The 14,369-nt window shown below is 42.4% G+C and overlaps 1 protein-coding gene across 2 annotated transcripts in view; it reads right to left on the bottom strand.

The window, feature by feature from the left end:
• Nucleotides 1–14,369, bottom strand: part of FMN1 (formin 1) — a 444,350-nt gene that overhangs the window by 165,877 nt on the left and 264,104 nt on the right. For both annotated transcript variants that reach the window (XM_079909633.1, XM_079909635.1), the window contains one exon: nt 1,047–1,108. In XM_079909633.1, coding sequence (XP_079765759.1) covers nt 1,047–1,108 — 62 coding nt within the window. The remainder of the gene's footprint in view (nt 1–1,046; nt 1,109–14,369) is intronic.

Here is a 14,369-nt window from a genome sequence, read left to right as displayed (position 1 = left end):
GTAGAAAGGTGAAGGGAACTGGCAATCCCGCTAGGCTGGATTATCACACTATGGAAATTTTCTCGGAGATGCTTAAGGTCCCAGGGGACCTAAGCATTGAAATGAAATCGTTTTTTGAGCTCGGTAATCATAGCATGCTATAGAGCTCCGGGTAGCTTCCTGAGAAACAGCGTTACTTCAGTAAAAAGAATCTGTTTCAGTCTATGTTTTCAAATCCTAACAGAGTCAGCGAACCAGAACAGTTAACAGTTATGGGAATTGTGACTCTCCTGTGTCACCTTCTCAAGAAAGCCTGACAATTATGCTCGTTATCTCCACATGTAATCCACACATGAAGACCATATATGTGTACAGCGCTGTTTATTTTCAAAAGACACGGCTACTGCTGCATATACTGAATTCTCTTTTAATACAAAGATCATGTCGAGCCCATTATAATCCCCATTGTACTGATAAACAGGTTTAAGGAATTTAACTGGTCTGAGGCCACTCAGCAGTAAATGGTAGAGCTCAACCTCAAACCTGAGAGTATCTCACTCTAAATCCAAAACGCACACCCACCACCCTATACTATTTCCCACGATCAGTGCCGTCAGTCCACTTGGATTAAAAGTAACCATCCAAGCTGGTAACAGCATCCCCATTCCTCAGAGGATGACACTGGTGCACACCAGCGTTCAGCTGGTAACTCAGCTTCATGCACTCCGATTGCAAGCCACAGGGCTGGGCTGGGTTCCACGGCACACGAGTGGCCTCCACATTGAGCTGCCTTCCCTCGCAAAAGAAATCTACTAACCCAGATACCACAGTGGGCGGTCAGGAACCTAGTGCTTTCTTCATGCTCAGTCTCATTTGAGCCTGCATTTCTGTGCCTTAACCTCTTCCACGCAATGTCACAATTCCCACTGCCGAGGAACATGAATGGCTCAGTGACTTTTCAGGTGGAAGGAGCCACATATAACCATTTTCTAGACATTACCTTTTTTTTAAGTTAGTTAGGATACAAAAATCCGGAAACTCTGGCTCTGTAGGTGTTTGATACTCACGTTTTCATATAAGGCCGCCAGGGTTTCCAGATCAACCACGGAATCATCCACGTTAAAAATGGCTGCCGAGCCCCCAAAGAGAAGAAGAAAGAGGATAAGAGGTTAGATTGGACGCCCCTGCACTCACATGTACTCCACGTCTAGCTTGCAAGCAATATGACATTGCCCCCTCTCACACAGGTTGCCTTTCGGCTCGTTCCCGCTCCCTTTCCTTTTGCACCAGGGGCCCTCCCCCCGTGAAAGAAACCGAAATGGTTCCGATCACTGGGCTGAGCCTTGGCCCTGCCTGGTTTAATTCCTCAAGCTCTGCATCCTTTCTGCAGTTTAATTTAGGCTCCACAGGAGAAGTGTTTGTGCTTTAAAACTAAATCAGTTTGTAGGTTTGAAACACAAGGTTAAATCTTTCTTCCCGGCTGGTAATTGAAGAGATTTAGTACCTGATGCACGAGAACTGACTCTTGCCCGTTACCAGGAAGAGAGAGAGAGAGAGAAAAAAAAGACGATGTTGGCAAATTAAATGAATTCAGGCATGTGATTTCAGGCACCTTTCCATGGCCGCTGCAAACATCTTGTTTGGATTAAAGAGACAAGAAAAAGCAATAATTGCATCAATGGCAAATTAAGATTATGGAAACCTCCCATGAGCCAGTCTTAAGGCAAGTTCTCATTCCCATGGTTTTTTTTGGATCCTACTGTTGTTCTGTATGTTAAATAAGTTATTTAGCTGTTAACTAGTATGCCTGTGATTTCATCTAGAGAGATTCCTTCCCATATATACCAGCATACAAACATTGAGATTTTAGAGCCTTAATGGATTTGGCAATCAAAGTGCTCGAAATAGGCAGCTCCACATCTTTAAATAATTATTCAAAACTAATAAGGTTTGTTCCCTCAACCCCACCTCCTTTCTCTGACTTTACATTGTGAAATTAACCAGCACGCTAGTAAATTTTCTCCGTGGCAGGCTAATTAATTTTATTAAACCAACCAGTAATATTTAGAATGCCTTAAAATTCTGCTCGTCAACCACTGTTCTGTTCGTTGGCACTACACCACGGTTTTTGGAGAAGGTAGGGATCAAGGTAAAGGGCAGGTTGCTTTCAAATTGTTTTGCCTCTTCTGTGGTTTAGAATCACATGAACGCCTTTATACAATTTTAATAAACTTAATTAACGGAGCTAAGATCATGTAACTTCACAGAACACCGAGAAATGTACTTAAAATTCCTTCATAGGCCACCTTCTCTACCTTAGAGAAATTAATCATCAAGCTATTCCGCAGCTACGTGGGGTAGTGAGAAAAGAGGAGGTTAATACGGTAGTGACAAAGTCAGTCGTCTCAGATTCCACCAAGACAAAGGAAAATTACCCTTCTGAAAAGTCCAATCTGAAACCAGGCATTTTTCAATGTCTGATGCTTTAAAAAAACAAAAAAATGGCCAGGAACAATGTCTAGTCTATGTAAATTCTAATAGTCTCCTATAAAAATCAGCCAACGGGAATACGATAAGAAAAGGTAAAATTCTAAAAATAATTTATCAGAAACGTTCACTCCTAAACAAGGTACTGCACATGAACTGCAAGCTTACATATAATCAAGTCATCTTACCTAATGGGAAAGAGAATGATCTGTTGGCTTCCTTTCCTAGTGAGTAAATATTTGAGTTTCAGAAGTTAATCAGTCTGGGTCCCAGATACACAGTTTGATGGGTTATACCCTCAGCCAATTCCCCTGCAGTATGCCAGGAAGCAGAGGAAAACATGTAGGGAGGATGGGACTGGAGAACAAGCATGGGCTCTGGTGACACTCATTCGTTCATTCACCCATCCCTTGAATAAATGCTTGTTGAATGTGCACCAAGTTCTAGAAACGGTTCTAAAATGCTGTGATTACACAAATCAAATGTGTGTCTGAGATGTTCAAAGCACTTGATCTCACGAGATTTACACTCCGCCTTAGGGGACAGAAAATAAACAAATAAACAGTTACAGATAATGATATGAAGAAAGCAGAGAAATGAGCAACATGACAGAGGTTAATGGATGAAGGCTTCTTTGAAGAGGTGACATTTAAGCTAAGAGCTGAGCAGGTCAGTTCTGGGAGTGTCTGGGAGAAAAGGCTTCCAGGGAGAGGGAACTGCAGAAGAATATTTCTAATCCAGATGAAGGAACAAGCTCGAGGTTCAGAAAAAGACCAAGATGACAGCTGCGGAGGGAGCAAAACTTACTACGTGATCCTGGCAGGTTCAGCTCTATGAACCTCGGCATATCCATAGAATGGGTCTAATTTCACTTACTGAAAACATTAAATGAGGTTAAGATGTATGCTTGGCCCAGCATATAAAGCATGGTGTGAAATCAGAACGGTACTTACAAACTGACTATTGTGATGTTAAATATACACATTGCGGATGTGTTTTAATGCTTGTTAATGCCTTATCTCCTTTAACATCTGGAAAGCATCAGAGAAAGAAGACTGCCATTACTGAGTAGTTTGTGTTATAAATGAAACTTTCTAGAATTCTGGAGTGTTTCAGATAGGAGCAGTTGCAATTTAAACCCTTTTGGTCCTTCAAAACCCTGCTCAACACCCAACTTCAGGAAGCATTAATAGAAAACTTACATGCACAAAAACTCTAATTACAAAAAATAATGTATCGAATGTCTTAAGGGAAATATAAAAAGCTAACCTTCGGGTCCATTTAGAAAGCTAACCTATTTTTACCTCTCATTTCCATCTTTCCCACCAATCCACGCTTCATCGTACCACCCAAGTTATTTTTTGTTTTAAACACAGGTCTCAAAATTTTACTTGATGTTTAAAATACCTCAGATGTCTTTCCTTTAAATATTGGGCGAAGTCCTAAGGCCTTGGCCTGATTTTTAAGCCCATTCCTTTCCTAGCCCCAAGCTACGCTTCCAATCTCATCTTTGGGGGAGGAATGGGGGAGAGGAAGAAGTAGATTGAGAGATTAATTTAGGGCCAACGCCAAGTATTCCACTGAGATTTCTCCTCTTCCACGAGGCTCTTAAAAGTAAAATAAAACTCAGTGGTGGAAGCAGCACTATGAAAAGATTATCTGGTTGAGCCCAAGAGCTTAAGGAAATTAAATGATTTCTATTACTTCTATCTTATAGGGTGGCCAGGGAAGGTTAGGTTATTGGCCAAAGGGTTGAAACGTAAAAAGAGCCTAAGTCCTGTGACTCACAGGAGAGCTGTGTTGCACGTACATAATCCTGCCTCCTATTCACCATGAATAGTTTAAGTTCGTACATAGGGCCAGAATCCATACCTGAGCATGCTATTCCCCAAATATGGGACAGTGTATTAGAGAACTGATTCTTTTTTTTTTTAATTTATTTATTTATTTATTTTTGGCTGCATTGGGTCTTCATTGCTGTGCGCGGGCTTTCTCTAGTTGTGGCGAGTGGGGGCTACTCTTCATTGCGGTGGCTTCTCTTGTTGCAGAGCACGGGCTCTAGGCTTCAGTAGTTGCGGTGCATGGGCTTAGTTGCTCTGCAGCACGTGGGATCTTCTCGGACCAGGGATCGAACCCGTGTCCCCTGCATTGGCAGGCGGATTCTTAACCACTGCACCACCAGGGAAGTCCCTAGAGAATTGATTCTTGAAGGCGCTCACCATCAAACTTAGAAGCATCCCATGAACCCATTTAGTTCATTGAAGATCACATTGTAGAAAGAAATCAGTCCTTTATTAAAATATTTTTGGAGTTGCCTAGGATCAGGTAGCCCCCTCCACTTTGTACTTGTAAACACACACTCTCTCTGTTTCTCTTTCCCTCACACACACTCACAGACAAACACCATCTTTACTGTAAAAGTTGAATAAGCAAATACCAGCCTACACAATTCTCCAGTGCCCCTCAAAGCCCTGATACAGTAACTCCAAGTACTTCTAGCTGTTGCTTCCATCTCTATGGGGCTCATTACACTGACACTCCTGCAGGTGGTGTCAGAAAGGTGGAGGGCCAAATCCACAAAGGGGAGACCCCCAACGATTCATTGCTTCTGCGGTATCAATCATGGCTGGTGGTTTTTACTTTTATCTCCCTCTCTCCTTAGTTATCCCCACTCCCACTGTCAGTTCAGTTAGAATATTTCACCTACACTTCACAATATGTCGAAAGGAAGTAGACACACGCTGTGAAAAGCTGGTAATTTTATTGGGTTCCTTTACCTTTAAAAATCTGTTACTTGGTCAAGTCTGGCTTCTGGGCTCCTTTTTTGCAGGGAAATTGAGGCAAATGTTTTTATGTGGTCCTCTGGTGCCTGCTCTGTACTCCGAGAATTATATACACAAGGATCATTAGAGTAGGGTTTCGCCCATTAAGATATAATAACCGTCAGCAGGGACAAAAAGCAGATCAGTATCACAAATTCAAACTAACAGGCGCACATAAAAACTATGTGCCTGCTTAAGGCACAGGCACGGGGTCAGGGTCTTACACAATAGGTAAATTCCCTCTCTGGTTTGGAGACAGCTTTTCACAAGACCAGGGTAAGGAGAGGGAACTGGCAAGAATTCTTGCTGCCCTCCAGCCATTTTTAACCCTGAACGCTTTTCTATCCCCAAGTGCACCTCGTCCAAATAAACACAGGACAGCGTTCGCTGTTTTGAAGGACTTCTAATTAGCACAAAACAAGTACTTACTTAAGGGCGCTGTTCTTGTTGACAGAGGAGCACCTCTGGGCAAGAAACCCATGGCAGACTGAAGTAGGAAGGGCACACTCTTTTAGATTAGCCAAAGTAAACCTGGTCATCCAAGGTGTGGAAGATGTCACCGAAAGATGGCTGCTTTACCAGGCTTTGGCTGATGTTGGTTTTAAAAATAGCCTCTATTAGCCCATTGTTTGCTTCTTTCTGTGTCCTTCAGTAGTTGACGTGACACCTCTTCACAAGTGGGTGTATAAAAATCCTTTGCAAACGGACTAGATTTATTCTCAGCCCAAGAAAGCAAAGATGATTATTGGATTATCAATAGAAATCATTTTGTTAGGGCTTCCCTGGTGGTGCAGTGGTTAAGAATCCGCCTGCCAATGCAGGGGACATGGGTTCGAGCTCTGGTCCGGGAAGATCCCACATGCCGAGGAGCAACTAAGCCCGTGCGCCACAACTACTGAGCCTGTGCTCTACAGCCCGTGTGCCACAACTACTGAGCCCACGTGCCACAACTACTGAAGCCCACGTGCCTACACAGCTCGTGCTCTGCAACAAAAGAAGCCACTGCAATGAGAAGCCCGCGCACCGCGACGAAGAGTAGCCCCCGCTCACCGCAACCAGAGAAAGCCCACACGCAACAACGAGGACCCAATGCAGCCAAAAATAAATACGTTTATAAAAAGAAATTATTTTGCTAGCTCCCGAGTAGCCAACATAAAACTCACCTGTTTCGACCAAATGACTCATATTTTTAGGGCTTGATAAATAATTTGTAAGGAAAAGAGAATGGAATGGGGAAAGTAATATGGAAGGCCTTGGGTTTTTTATTTTATTTCTTTTTTTTCTGGCCGCACCACGCGGCATGCAGGATCTTAGTTCCCCGACCAGGGATAGGATCAACCCGTGCCCCCTGTATTGGGAGCACGGAGTCTTAACCACTGGACCACCATGGAAGTCCCAGGCCTTGGGTTTTTTGAACTCTCAGGTAATCTACCCCTCAAACCTGCCACAAACCAACTCCTCTGACCTCTCTCAAGAGAAAGGCAAGGATGTGGGGTCATGGAAGGAAGGAGGCCGTGGTACAATCTGAAAGCTGAGGGAAGGCAGAGCAGGAATATCTCCCCACAGCCTCACCTCCCAACAACGAGGCCATCACTGAGAATGAAGACCAAGCTTGTGATGAAACTGGGCAAGAGGTGAAAAGAAGGGGGCTGGGCTGAGAGGAGCGTGGAGGGTGGAAGAACCCCACAGAGGCCAGGACAAGAGCTGCACAGAACCTGCCCTCCCGAATGCTCTGTACCCAAGTCTCTTCACGATGGTCATAGCTCTCCTATAGCCCTTCCTCAATACACCTCACTCTTTCCATACTGACCACCATGTTCCTCCTCTGATGGGCACCAGGCACACCTGTGCAGACACAGGTATGGGCCAAGCCTCATTCCATGCACGTATCCAGATGAAATGCTGAGGGCAGCAATTATCAAGCAGCTTAAAGGCATCTTCTGTGCGCTCCACCAGAGGGTGGGAAAGTAGGCAGCCCGTACTGGAGATGAATACTTAATCACTCAGTAGCTAGCCTTTATCGGGAGCTTCCTGTGAGCCAGGCATTGCTCTAAGTGTTCTACATTTAATCATATGAGGTGGCTGCTACTGCTGTCCTAAGTTTTATAGGTAATGAAACTAAGGCAGGAAGTTACAAAGCATGATTTCCCAAGCTCAGTTCCATAACCAATGACGCAACTATGATTGTACTTCTTTTAGCCTTTAGAAGTGTTAGATTAGAAATACTCACTCCACCTAAAATTCTCACCACCTTAAAAAAAAAAATCAGTGAACCAACTACCCACAACAGTCCATACGGAAACCTTTGCCTCTGAATGGTGTCACACGCTTTTTACATCAATCAGCAGTCTCCCAGCGGGAACCACAGACAGCCCATGCCACGGAAATGTCGTCTGTATATTGTACAATCCATAACCTCACCATTATTTAATTATTGCTAACACTTCATTCGATTCTACTACGCTATCTTAATATATACTTCAATCTTTGTTAACTATTCACAGTTATTGACAATAATCAATACTGTGGTTCCCATGGCAAAAAAAAGAATTTCTAAAAAAAGGAAAAAGGAACCCGGAACTTGAAAAGGCATCATCTTAGAAGAAAACCTACAGTAATATAAAGTCCAATTTTCTTGAAAAGGTATTAATAATTGCAATTTTATACTGCACGGCAGAACCAACTAAAAAGGGAAGCAGAGGCACAGAGAATGAAGAAACACAAACAAAAGTTGCCTCCAGACACATAAAGAATAGCAACTAGAGGGGGAATATATTTTACGATCTTATCTACGTTGCCAAATGCTTGCTAGTGTGTCGTGTTAGCTGGTACAGACCTTTACTCGAGCTTTGATGGAAACAGGAGGCAAGTGTAAATGACACAGTAAACAGGAGCTGGCTGGCAGGTGAAAGAAATGACAATCCCAAAAGGGACACATCTGATCTGTTCCCAAAGCTCCAAATCACTCAATCTTATGAAGCAAAAATCCCAATTCTTGCCTCAGTCCAGGCATGTACTCTGCCGCAAGGTGCCATTTTATAGGTGCAATTAAAATTGTCCATGGTTCAAACCTCAAAGAAGGGCACAGGCGAAGAATTCACAGAACTTCCCCTCCTTCGTCCCCTCTATTCTCTGTAGGGCAGTGGAATGAGAAACAGTTTGGGTTAAGCTGCTTCTGTTCTTCCATTAGTTCTGGTTCTTTTAAGCCAAAATTACATTCCAGGCAGATTGGATGGTCTCAGCCAGTTGCCTCAAGGTAAAGTACAAAGAAATGCCACCCTCTGCTTTCTGGATTCGGCTCTGAGAGTGAAGGAATGCACAGGGGTTCAGAGAGAGGTGGGTGGGAACCCTGCTGCTCAGGTGTTTTAGACTTGGTGGGAGAAAGAGAAAGCTGGGAAAGGAAATACAGTAGCGTTAGAACTACTGTTTATACCGCCAGGGCTTAATAAGTTGCTTGACCCTGGCGCCTTCCTTTGGTATGACAGTAGGTCGTGACCACCTGTCACCTTTGGTGGGTAAACTCCTTCACACATGCCTTCCTCAACTTGTTCTCTTACTTTCAACATACCGGCATTTGGTGGCGATGGTGAGAGGGCAATTAAATAACGTTTTCTGATTCTAAAATCTGGCTTTAACTAAACTTGACAAAATAAACAAGTTGGCTTCAAAAGATTCCTGCGGAGAAACCCCGGACTGAAGATAATCCAACAACGGTAAGAAAAATGGCAGAGCAGAGGCTCTGATTGCTAGGACGAGTTCTTCATCAGTGGTGGAATGAATTAGAAGCAAGGACAGTTGAATCGGATTTGCCAAGATGTTGACCTCCATAAATTATAATAGAATTTATCCACAGACTGTTTGAAATGTGGGTTTAAGTCCACAATTTTTAATAATAAGCCTCACCCTATTTATATACTGAGCCTTGAGATATTAGCTGTTGAGAGCTTAAAGCCATCAAAATCAGTAAGATATCTAGAAAGATTAATCTCGTTTTAATTTATACCTTTGCATACATTTTATAATGTGAATATTAGTTCTGTCACACATTGACATGATGTACAATTTCTTAAAAACATATCTTGAGAAGCATGCTCTAAAACTTTTTACTGGCAGGGGTGCACGATAAAAATTTTGGCCTTTGAGTATAGGTCTTCCAGGCTAGAATTAGAATATTCCTCAGGAAAGTCCTAGACAATTCATGGTGAACTTCAGATGCCTGGTGAAATTCATTATGTGTTAGACAATTGGCATAAACCTTGACAGAGATTTCCAGAAATTATTAGGCAAAAGGGAGCAAAGTCCAGTGGGCATTCTCAGATCTGGGTTTTAGACTCTGGGCATACAACTAGCTGAAATCCTCTTACATTTTGATTTGAGATTTCTAAACAGAAAGATAGTCTTTGATGCAGCTGAACCCCCAAACTGAGATTCTGGACTAGTAGGAAATAAAGTGAAAAATGTTTTATTTTCATGTTAGATTAAATATTATAAATATGAATTCTGAGTGTACGGGAAATTCCAAATAGATGCCAGGAGGCTTCTGGCACTTAGTCTGTTGCAGTGCATACGGAGGTTTATATCAAGAATAGTCAACAGCAATTTTCCATCTCCCCTGGGAAAAGAATAAGAGGAAATCACTAACGTGGAATGAAAACACTAATTTGCGATCATGTAGGCAGTCACTGTGTCCAAGGATGCCAAATGCTTTTAAATATAAGTCATCCAGTTTAGCAGATGGAAAACCAGCAAGAAGTAAATCACTTATTTGGAATCTCTCCTGCACCAAATACAAGTGCAGTGGTATTATGACCAGTGTCCTGAAACTATTCTTCCTCCACAACAAAGGTCTTGCCTTTAGTCACGCAGTGCTTTTCAACTTCAGTCAGTACAGGGATTTGGCTTTCTCCCACAAGATGTTCCACAACATCTGGGTAGAGAGAAACAGATGAGGGTGGCTACCTTTGGGGGGGATGTTCTGTCTCTAACTCAGCCCTATCTACTTAGCGTCAGGCTAGAATTTTCAGATGCTCATTGAAAACTTTTGCTGAAATGTCGCCAGTCATCTCAGACTCAATCAGCCAAAACAGAATTGACCCTTTTGCTTCTACCCTTTTTGCTTTCTCCCCTGTATTTCCATTTTATGTTTTTGGCACCATTATTCACATTCTTGTTGAAACCAGCAATCCAAGGTACATGTAAGACTTCTCCATCACTGTGTGAATCTCAGGGGACTAACCGTAGCAATCCTCTCTCCAAATATCCCTGGTATACGGTCCCCTCTACGTTTTCACAGACATAAGCTTAGTTCTGGCCTTCGTCATTTATCATGTCAACAATCACCGCCCCTTTCTAACAGATCTAGCCACCTTCAGGACTATTTCTGTTTATTCATTCAAGAGACCCTCGACAATCCTCACCTAGGTGCCCGGCACAACAAGGTGCTAGGGACACATCAGTGAGCAAACTCCATCTTGGAGCTTATATTCCGGTGGTGGATGTAAGTGAGAAGTAGGGGAACAAATAAAATATTAGCTGCTGTGCAGAATATAAGAGAATTAACTTAGGGTGACTTAACTTAGGGAAGAGGATCTGGGAGGGCCTCTTTGAGGTGCGTGGCTGAACCCCAGCAAAGAAAAGAAGCAAAGCTATAAAGAGCGGGGTGGAAAAGCATGCTGTACCTTCAAAGACACAGAGGAAGGAAAGCACTTGGCCTGTTTAAGGAACCAGAGGACCACTGTGGCTAGAGTGCAGGGAGAGAGGAAGGGAACACAGCCAAGTGAAGGAGGAGGTATGGCTGTGGCCAGAGCATGAAAGGGCTTGGGGGCCAGTCTCCAATGGCCTCAGAGATATCTCTGCACTCAAAATCAGATCACAGCACTGCCCCTTTTAAATGTGAAATTCTGTCTCCCTGTTACTGATGGGATAATGTTCAAGTTTCGTCTGATGATACTCAGGGCCCTTCCTGGTCTGGATGTTACTTGCCTTTCCAGCACTTTGCCCTGAAACGAGTCACATTCACATGTAACGTATACGCTCTAGCTGTGCCTCTTTCCACATGGCTTCTTTCCTCAGCTGGAAAAGCTCCTTCTCTGTGACGACCGCCATTTCATCCTCTAAGACTCATCTTAAGTTTGACAGGAGGAGCCAATATGTTGCTCTCTGTTATTTCACAGGAAACTCTATACTGTGATCTCGTGATCCTTTGTACATCTCTCCCACCATCCTGTGAACTCTTGAGAATGTGAGAGTCTGGATCTTACGTGTTGTGGCAGTCATAGTGTCTGAAACAGAACTGGCATTCGGTACATGTTTACTGAGGGAGGGTGGGAAGGAAGGAATAGGGAGGGAGGGAGGGAAAGAAGGATGAAGAAGTTTTGGCCAAATGCACTGGAATGGAATTCATGACATTCTGATTTCATCTAGTCTAAGGTTTAGTCTATTCTTTAAAATCAAATTAAAATCAAAAATCACTTACTGAATGACATTTACACATGATACATTAGCCCAGTTATTGGTAAATGATGCTTAATTATCAGAGAAATTCTGAGCAAAGAAATGCTACATGTCATAAAGGAACAAGCACTGGCTCTACTATTTGCTATCAGTTAAGACCTTGAGGTACTGAGCCCCCAAATTCCACTTTGAATATACATTATATGCAGTGTCTAATGGACAACAGAGAAGTGCCCATCTTACAAATGAAGAAAATAAGGTTGCTTTTTAAGAGCTGAACAAGTAAAAACTGGATTATCCATCTGTGGGAGGTAACTGTGGGCTGAAACACCCAAAACTATTTTCAAGGCAACCAGCAAAAGGGAAAAGGGCATAAGCAAACATCTAATGCCAAGTAGAGACAAGTGACATGGACATAACAATGAACAGATATGATAAACATTTTTGTCATGACAATGGAAAATTCTCTGATCTTCTCTGAGTGAATATACTAGCTTTCCGGTTTATACATCAGCTCCGTGTAAGTTTGCACTAAAGTGCAAGTTACCTCTGCACACTGACAAAGATGTATGTGTGACCAGAAGGCTGAAGAACAGTCTCCCAACCGTGGTCACCTCACCATGGGTGACATGCTGTATGACCTTAACTGGCCGCCAGCTGGCCTGCCCCAGTCAGATCTCACGACAGCTACCCCTCTTACGTTAAAACAAACGTTTAGGTCAAGGTCAGCACAGGGAGTCCTTTCATCAGGATGACAACACAAGGCCAAGTGCATTCCATTCACGACCAGACATGGATTCAGAATGAAATGTACCTGACACAGCCCGGGCTCCTAAGTGACCTTCAGATGCCAGTGTCAGTCAAATGATTCTAAAGAGAAATTAAGCTCGAGTTATACTGCTATATTCATCTGGAATGCATTACTAAATGAAGACATGAAATGGAGATAATTTTTTTTAACTTAGGAGCCAACTCTGTGGTGGATAACAGAGATGCCCTGAAGCAAGAGAAAGAATGAAAATGGTGTCCGTGAGTCCTAGAAGTCTGTGATGCTACAATCAACATTTCCAGTGCTAAAAATGTAAGGTCACATCTACTTCATATAAACATGTTCTTGTCCAGAGGAGAATATCGGAAAAGGTCTCGGTGAACCAATCTCTTATTCAAGTCACCATGAACATTCAACCCAACAAGGTTGGAGTGCCGTGGGAAGAAGGTTTACAGTCCTGAGATGGTAACTGGAAGAGCACATGGCCAGAATGAGTCTGATCCGTATGGCAATCTGATGTGTACTACAACAGGACGTGACTAAAAAGAAATGAATAAAGTCCAAGGTGCTGTTGACATCGTAAAAGCTCATATCCACAGTGCTACCTGTCACGGTGACGAAACCAAGCATACTTGATTTTTACCAGGCTTATAAACAGTACTGTGGTTTAGGACAAGACTCTGCCACTATACCTGAAAAATTCCTTTCTATTTCAATGATTGCATCAAAAAAGCGACTCTCCTTGACAAAAGATTATAAACTTCCCTGCCGCTATTTTTTTGGTTTTATATTTTCATTTTTCATTTGCGTCAGCATCACAGTTTTCTATGTGAATTTCAGAAATTCCATTCTAGAAGATCTAATACCTAAAGCCACTGAAGAATCCTTTTCTAATTTGGATGGTAGACCTTGCCAGCCACCCTCTGCCCCAAACTCAAATCAACTAGTGCAACACTGTCTGAGGTTTAATATTCACACTCAGGTATTCAGTTCTACTATCAAGCTTAAATATTAAAAACAGACAAGCTTCTTTGAATACTCTGTGACTGTCATCTGACTCAGGATATGTTTAGTTTTATGTGGAATTTTAAATGTTTGTAATAAAGCAAAAATTTTAAGCCCTTAACAAAGCTTTTTTCAGAGGAAAAATAATGTATGAAAGTTTCTTAAGTGCCTTTCAGTTCGGGACCTACGGGTCTTCTGCTGTGTCTCAGAATAAAATAACTTTGAGGCAACACCAACTAAGACCTGAAAGGAAGTGTGGTTTCAGAGTGTCTCCTGTTACACCCAAGCTAAATTCTACTGAAACCATCTATGAGAGATTGTATTACCACTCAGAAAATATTATCAGTGACATGTCAAAATGAAGATTTACATTTAACTGATGACCGAGAAAGGGGGAGCATCGTCTTCATGCAAGACGCGGATTGCAGAAACATCAGATTTTTGGGTTTACTTTTCTAGGGCCTAAGAAAAATATATACAAGTAAAATTCCCTCTCTAAATGTCTTATTTCAAACTGAGCCAAAGGAAACCAAGTTGAAATCGCGTCATTTGAAAAAGAATAGAGGATTAAGGAACAGTGACATTACTGAGTTAAGGAGAGTGTTTCTCCATAGAAGCATTCCTGCTAATGAAGAAGAAATGAGGGAATTAGGAGATCATTATTCGGCAAACTTCCAATGAAATAATGAATCTAGGCAAAGATCATTGGTGCCCACCAACATCATAGAGACATACCAGATATTATGTACCTCTTGATAGAGTACACAATAGCATCTGTGAAGTACTCTTCCCTCACTCAGATTAACTCTCTAGATCAAACTAACAGTTTGCAGGAACCACAGGGGACAGAAGAA

Source organism: Stenella coeruleoalba, assembly GCF_951394435.1.
Source record: "Stenella coeruleoalba genome assembly, chromosome: 2".
Lineage (NCBI taxonomy): Eukaryota > Metazoa > Chordata > Mammalia > Artiodactyla > Delphinidae > Stenella > Stenella coeruleoalba.
The sequence above is the reverse complement of the archived record's forward strand: the minus strand, read 5'-3'. Positions and strand labels throughout refer to the sequence as shown.